Source organism: Chiloscyllium plagiosum, chromosome 16 (assembly GCF_004010195.1).
Source record: "Chiloscyllium plagiosum isolate BGI_BamShark_2017 chromosome 16, ASM401019v2, whole genome shotgun sequence".
Taxonomy (NCBI): Eukaryota; Metazoa; Chordata; class Chondrichthyes; order Orectolobiformes; family Hemiscylliidae; genus Chiloscyllium; species Chiloscyllium plagiosum.
In genome coordinates, this window is record NC_057725.1 from 42,074,092 (window position 1) to 42,081,894 (window position 7,803).

General features: G+C 39.4%; 1 protein-coding gene across 3 annotated transcripts in view; it reads right to left on the minus strand.

Moving 5' to 3' along the window:
* Nucleotides 1–1,140: 1,140 nt before the first annotated feature.
* The window catches only part of syt19 (synaptotagmin XIX), a 77,802-nt gene continuing 71,139 nt past the window's right edge, over nt 1,141–7,803 (minus strand). For all 3 annotated transcript variants that reach the window (XM_043705926.1, XM_043705928.1, XM_043705927.1), the window contains one exon: nt 1,141–1,720. In XM_043705926.1, the coding sequence (XP_043561861.1) occupies nt 1,413–1,720 (308 nt within the window). In that variant the 3' untranslated portion in view covers nt 1,141–1,412. The remainder of the gene's footprint in view (nt 1,721–7,803) is intronic.

A 7,803-nucleotide genomic window follows, 5' to 3' on the forward strand; every position in this document is an offset into this window, starting at 1 on the left:
ATCTTCTTCCCGACCTCTCCGGCCCCACCCCCTCTCCGGCCTATCACCCTCACCTTAACCTCCTTCCACCTATCGCATTCCCAACGCCCCTCCCCCAAGTCCCTTTTCCCTACCTTTTATCTTAGCCTTCTTGGCACATCTTCCTCATTCCTGAAGAAGGGCTTATGCCCGAAACGTCGTTTCTCCTGCTCCATGGATGCTGTCTGACCTGCTGCGCTTTTCCAGCAACACATTTTTCAGCTCTGATCTCCAGCATCTGCAGTCCTCACTTTCATATCTGGAAGTCTTTGGCTTTGGTGAATGATCGCTGACCTGAAAAGTTAACTCTGTTTCCCTTGCTGCAGATGTTGCCTAACTACTGAATATTATGTTCTAAGTCATTGCTGCCTTTAACCATGCATTTCTGGAACCCTAATGTGTGATTCACTTAAATATGATATCTGCACGGCAGAGCTTTAGGGGCCATAGGTCAAAGTGACAATGAAAATCAGTCAAGGCATACAGAAAACAGATAGCCAAAGCATGTAGTAAACTAAGAGATGCAAAGAGTCTGGCTGGTCATTTCTTTGGATTGTGAGAATAATGGAATTTCAAGTCGAGAAGTCAGAAGAAGTGATAATCTGTTCACCTAAAATAAACAATGTCAAGATGTCCCAGGAGAAACCCCTCTGAGGTAAGTATGTTTCACTGGTATTTACATTAATTTAAGAGAGCTGACTTTTGCATGACATTGTGTTTAATCTAACAATAATCCTAATTTGTACTCTTCAAATCTGACAGGTTCTCTATCTAGCTATTCGGCTTAAAATCTGCAAATTGGAACGTGTGATTTGATTTAATAAATTTAAAAATGAAGTAACATGACATCATTACCTCAAATTTCTGACTGGCTAAATTTTGTTCTTCAAATCTAATTGAAACCTGTTGTGAAAATCCAATAGACACATTAATAATTGTAAAGCTTTCATTCAGCAGTTCCTGTGGAAATTTTTCCACGACTGCTTAGCTATGTGTTTTTCTCGCATATCTGGCAATTTCTAATATTTCCAGTAACTAGTAAGAAAGTGACTATTGAATAGAAATGGTGGATTATCTTTGAAATATGATTAGTCAACCGTACAAGCTAATACCCAGGCATAGTAGAATTATTAGGGTTTGGTAGCTTTATTTTATGATTCAGAATCAATCTTCTGATTCCATTTTATATTGAATATTTCCTTTTGAATTCATGAAGATTTCTAATTATTTATACTAAGTTCAGTTGATGCTTTTGCAGAATATTGTTTTGCGCAAAATAGAATTGAATGAGCTTGGAAAGACTGTGCTCTGTGCTCTAGGCACCTGCTGTCACATTTCTGCTGTCCTTAGCAGATAATTAATGGTGATGGTAAGACAGATCCCACAGGGTGTGCTTAGATTAAGAGTGGATGCCATTTTGACACAGGCTGCCGTAAGCACTGCAGCATAGAGAGCCAGTGATCATCCTCTTTGGATTTCTTCCTTCCCACATATGCACGGCCTAAGAGATGCCTTGCACTGTCCTTGGAGAGTGATGTTTCATAAACAGAGGTTATAATCATGGACTGATTAATAACCGAATCTGCCACAGTGAACAGCATAACTTCATTAAACACAGTTATTTCAGACTTCAGCTTTGCTTGCGTCTTCTGGTGCTTCATTTTGTGTTGATTGACGTAGAAATCTACTCTTGTGTAAATACCTGAAAGGAAAAATAAGTAAACAAGGTCATTGTGAATTGGCTGTAATTATACCAGGCAACTGCTAATCTCTGTAGTGATGACTAAAGCCTCACCAGTGCTTTAGCATGTATATTCTGAGTTGGGAATTCACAAGCTTCAGTCAGTTAGCAAAGTAATTAATTATTTGAGCAACTATTTTGTTAACTTCATAGAAATGTTTCTAATAGGTTGATTTGCAACTTAAATGTAGGTTTAGTTTAAAACAGCCAGTCAAATTCACTGGTCTCAGATATTATTCAATTCAAATTACATTGCAGACACACACATACAGATCCCTCGCATTTATATAGCACCTTTAATGTAGTAAAGTGTCACAAGCCCCCTGAAAGAGGTTAATCTGTCAAAATCTTTCATCAGGGCAAAGAAGAAGAAATGATCAAAAGTTTGGTCAAAGAGATAACATTTAAGGATGGAAGGTAGAAATATGGAGAGGGGCAGGAAAGGAATTTAGATGTTAGGTCCCAGTCAGCCAAATGCACTGTTACTAATGATATGACAAATAAAGGAGAGGGTGCACAGAGACTTAAATGGAAGGAAGATGCAGCTCTCGGATGGTTTTAGAGCTGGAAGAGGATACAGAAATAGGGAGGCTGGGGCTGGGGCAGGTGGAATTTAAACACAAGAATGACAATTTTATAATTGAGGCATTCAGGGACTGGGAGTCAATGTAGATCAACAAGCACTGGGATGGGTAAACATGACTTTGTGAGGTAGGGTAAGGAAGTAGAGTGTTAAATGAGGTGATCTTTATGGAGGTCAAATTCAGGAACCCAACCAAGACAGCATTGGAATGATCATGTGTAGAGATGATAATCAGAGATAAGGATTCTAGTTATAGAGAAGCTGAGGCAAGAGAGGAGATTTGTGTTATTATGAAGTTGGCAATAGGCAGTCTTAATGATGTAGAGACTTGAGGTCAGGAGCAATAGCTCAGCTCAGAAATGCATTAGGGTGAGAGATCTTAAACTACTTATGGAGACACCTGCAAGAGCAAACCAGAGCACACTAAATAACGATGCACAGTTACATGCAGACACACTTGCAGAAGTGATCATGGGCATAAATCCAAATATACATCCAGATATTAATATACATGTACAGCAACACCAGATGTGCAGCCATTGGCAAATGCATGCCTATGCACATAAGAATATATCCAGATATGCAAGTTATTACAGTTATAAACATGCACCTTGACAAAAACATTTGCATGCATACATAACTAAATTGGCACATTTGATGACGCAGGCTTAAATGCACGCAAACTGTCCAAGTCACAAACATCTTATAGAGGTAGAGTGTAGTATTATATGTTTTCAGGCCTTAGTAATCTTCAAATCTAATTGAAGATATGTCTTTAACATTATTGTTTTTCATATTATACGTATCAATCCACACTATTGGAAGTAGCTTAACCTTCAAGTGCTGTCTTATTTTATATATGGAGTAAATGATTTGCAGCATTTGAACACTGATCCCATTATATAGTGTAACTAGGTAGATTGGAATTGTTTTTTTAAAATCATTACAGGTTGTTGTGCTATAACACGTGTTTCATTAAAGCAAATTTGCTGTAACATGATTGACAAATTGGGACGCTGTTTCTAAAGTGCAAACTTTTAAAACGTGTGTTGGCTGTAATGCAATTACATCACCAACACTTTAAGCGCTGTTTCTAAAGAGCAATCTTTCTATTATAGGGAGTTGCATAAGAACGCAACCATCGCATTAAAGAAGAACTACCTGTATTTATCATGTGCATCTGGCTTATTATTAGTTTGATTATATCTAGAAATTCTTAGGTATTTCATGAAAAAGAACTAATTAACATAATTCTTCAAATTAAATTGTTTCCTGCTAAAAAAGACATTGCTCATATAGGTTTTCAGACAGTTATTTGTACTGCACTTTTTTGATAAATAGGAAGAGGACAATAAAATTCAGGACAGGTTAAAACTCAGACTTCACATCATGTCAAAGTATTTGTGGAGAATAATATTAGATACTTGCGATATATTGAGTAATACATTGTAGACTGTACATAATTAACTAAGAAAGGTTAATGATTTTGTGACAGTTAAATTCTTCCCAGTAAGTACAATCATTCACTTGCTCTACAAATAATTAACTAATTTTCTTTTTATTGCCATTCTGGTATGTTGGTCAATTGGTTTGTTGAAAGCTTAATCCTAGCCTCTGGAAACAATTATGCCGGAACAGGATGAAAAGTCACACAACTGCCTTGACGCCATCAATTGTCTGAGATTTGCCTTTTTTAAATAAGGAGGAGATGGATACTGAAATGCATTCTTGTCAAATTCTGAATATAGTTCTTCAATTATAGAGAACATAAATGTCTTAGTGAAATTGGATTGGGAGATTGTGTTAAATGGGTATTGTCAGTTTTCTTTATTAATCCTTAGCTAGATTTTCCTATGATTCATTTTCTTTCTCAATTGTAATCAAAAGTAGGTTGTTTATATCTTAAAATGCAACTTTGAATTCTGGGCCCAAATACAATGGTCTGAGTCTTCTTGCTTGACAGTGGACTCATTTTCCTGGGGGTTGGGTCACTTTTCTGACAGCAGGACCTCAGCAACTGTGAGGAGAAGGTGGTGCTGGAGTGGCAGAAGAGAAAGCAAGGGGCCACTACCTTTGCCCTTACTTCGGGTGTTTTCATGGAGCAGAGGTAAAAGAAGCAGACAGACTAAAAAAATCTTCTGAGAATCTAAATTCACTTCTCAGCTTTTGCATGTAACACCTAATTGGGACTGCCAGCAAGTGGTCTGAAATGTAACATAAAAGGTTAGTGAATATTACGCTAATAGCCAGAGTTTCAAAAAAAGGAGAAAGCCTGCAGGCAGGTGCAGAACAGAGGGATTTGGATTTGGGAATTTTCATGCATGAATCACTAAAACATAGTATCCAGGGTCAGCAGGTAGTAGGGAAGGCAAATGGAGGATGGCGTTTATTTAAAGGGGAATGGAGAATAAACGTAGGGATGTTTTGTGTATGATTTTATGATGCAAAGCACTCCTCAAACTACAGCAGGAATATTGTGAACAGTTTTGTGTCTCTTATCCAAAGAAAGATACACTGGCATTAGAGGCAGTCCAGAGAAGATTCACTCGCTTGATATCAGGTATAGAGGGACTGTCTTCTGAGGAGAGATTGAGTAAGTTGGGCCAGTACTCATTGGAATTTAGAAGAATGAGAGGCGCCCTTATTGAAACATAAAAGATTCTTATAGAACTTGACAGGGCAGATGTGGAAAAGTTTTTTTTGCTTTGTGAGAGAGTCCAGGAGGGAGGGACAATCTCAGAATAAGAGATTGCATATTTCAGACAAAGATTAGGAAGAATTTCTTCTCTCAGAGAGTAATATCTGTGGGATGTTTTTACTATAACGCACTGCAAAAGCTGGAAAGTGAAGTATATGCAAGGCTAAGATAGATTTTTAGGCAAAAGTGCGGACTGCAGATGCTAGAAACCAGAGTTTAGATCAGAGTGGTGCTGGAAAAGCACAGCAGGTCAGGCAGCATCCTGCTCCTGCTCCTCGAATGCTGCCTGACCTGCTATGCTTTTCCAGCACCACTCTGACCTAAACTGAGATAGATTTTTAATCAGTAAGGAATCACGGGTCATTGGGAAAAGGTAGGAAAGTGGAGATAAGGATTATCAGACCAGCCATGATCTCAATGAATGGCAGAGCAGACTTGATGGGCTGAATGGCCTGATTATGCTTTTTCGACTTGGTCTTCGTGCATCATTAGTGATGTCAGATCACACTTATCAGGAGCCTGGGGGAAGAAGGCTCCAATATAGCTCTGCTGGGATTCTGGGTAATCCAAGATGGAGGACGGGAACAATTTCTGGCTGTAACAGCTGCTCCTTTTTTGAGGTATTTTAGGTGCTGGAGGTGATTTCATCGAAATCCAGGAGCAGCAATTACTGTTTTATATTGTTTATACTATTGCATTGTTTTGGAACTTTGGGAAAAAGAAGTCAAAAAAACAGCAGTTTTAAAAGGAAGAAATACAGACAAATGAAGTACATGGTGAGGGCAGTGCAGGAAAGAGAGAGGGAGAGAGAGAAAGAAACTGACACCACCTACACAGTTACTGCCTTTGCTGTTTGAATTCATGTATTGCTGGACATCGGAGTGTGTCTGGGAAAATGAATAACCAATGAAATTCACAAGTGACCTTGGAGGATCTGTTTGGGCAAAGTTCACAGCACAGGAACAGATAAGCAAATAGTTTTAAGTGTGGCCCACAGAAAGTCTGCAGTAGTGAATAGAATGGGTTCTTTCTTGATTACATGTTTTTTGAGATATGTCTCTTGACTAAACTTAAAATATAAGCCATAACTATTAATTTAACCTGGGGTAGTGTTTTGTAGAGGAATAAGATAACGTTATTTTCTGGGTCTGTAGATTGTGAAGGAGCAAAAATGGCCTTTAGTAGAGTGATATGTGCTTCTTGTCAGATGTGGGAATTTAAAGAGAGTTTAAGGTTACTGTGGATTATATCTACAATAAATGCTGCTGGTTGCGAATCATATCAGATTGAATGGATCGGTTGGAGAGACGGTTAGAAGCAATGAGGAATTTGCAACCGCAACAGTATGTGTTGGATGGCAGCTTTAGGAAGGGGGGAAAGTCTCAGATACAGTCACGTAGATGGGTTAACTCCAGGAAAGGTAACAGAGGTAGGCAGCTAGTGCAGGACTTCTGTGGCTATACCCATTTCAAACAGGTATGCTGTTTTGGAAAATGTGGAGGATGATGGATTCTCAGGGGAACGTAGCACGAACAGCCAGGTTTCTGGTATTGAGACTGCCTCTAAAGCAATGAGGGATACGTCGGGTTCAAAGAGCTCAATTGTGTTAGGGGATTCTGTAGTCTGAGGTACAGACAGACGTTTCTGTGGCCAGCAGCGAAAAATCAGAATGGGTGTTGCTTCCCTGGTGCCAGGATCAAGGATGTCTCAGAGAGGGAGACGAATGGGAGATATGCAGGGAGATAGTGAGGAAAGAGATCAATCTGAGACTGGTACAGTTGAGGAAAGAAGCGACTCAACAGTCAGGGTAGGCAGGGACAAGGTAGGACTCATAAATTAAACTGCATTTATTTCAATGCAAGGGGCCTAACAGGAAAGGCAGATGAACTCAGGACATGGTTACGAACAATGGACTCGAATATCATAGCAATTACAGGAATATGGCTCAAGGATGGACAAGACTGGCAGCTTAATGTTCCAGGATAGAAAGGGAGGCAAGAGAGGAGGGGGAGTGGTGTTTTTGATAAGGGATAGCATTACAGCTGTGCTGAGGGAGGATATTCCTGGAAATACATCTAGGTAAGTTACTTGGGTGGAACTGAGAAATAAGAAAGGGATGATCATCTTATTGGGATTGTATACAGACCCCCTAATAGGCAGAGGGAAATTGAGAAACAAACTTGTAAGGAGATCTCAGCTATCTGTAAGAATAATAGGGTGGTTATGGTAGGGGATTTTAACTTTCCAAACATAGTCTGGGACTGCCACAGCGTTAAGAGTTTAGATGGAGAGAAATTTGTTAAGTGTGTACAAGAAAATTTTCTGATTCAGTATGTGGATGTACCTACGAGAGAAGGTGCAAAACTTGACCTACTCTTGGGAAATAAGGCAGGGCAGGTGACTGAGGTGTCAGTGGGGGAGCACCTTGGGGCCAGCTACCATAATTCTATTAGATTTAAAATTGTGATGGAAAAGGATAGCCCGGATCTAAAAGTTGAAGTTCTAAATTGGAGAAAGGACAAATTTTGACGGTATTAGGCAAGAACTTTCAAAAGCTGATTGGGGGAAGATGTTCGCAGGTAAAGGGACGGCTGGAAAATGGGAAGCCTTCAGAAATGAGATAACAAGAATCCAGAGAAAGTATATTCCTGTCAGGGTGAAAGGGAAGGCTGGTAGCTATAGGGAATGCTGGATGACTAAAGAAATTGAGGGTTTGATTAAGAGAAAAAAGGAAGCATATGTCAGGTACAGACAGGATAGATC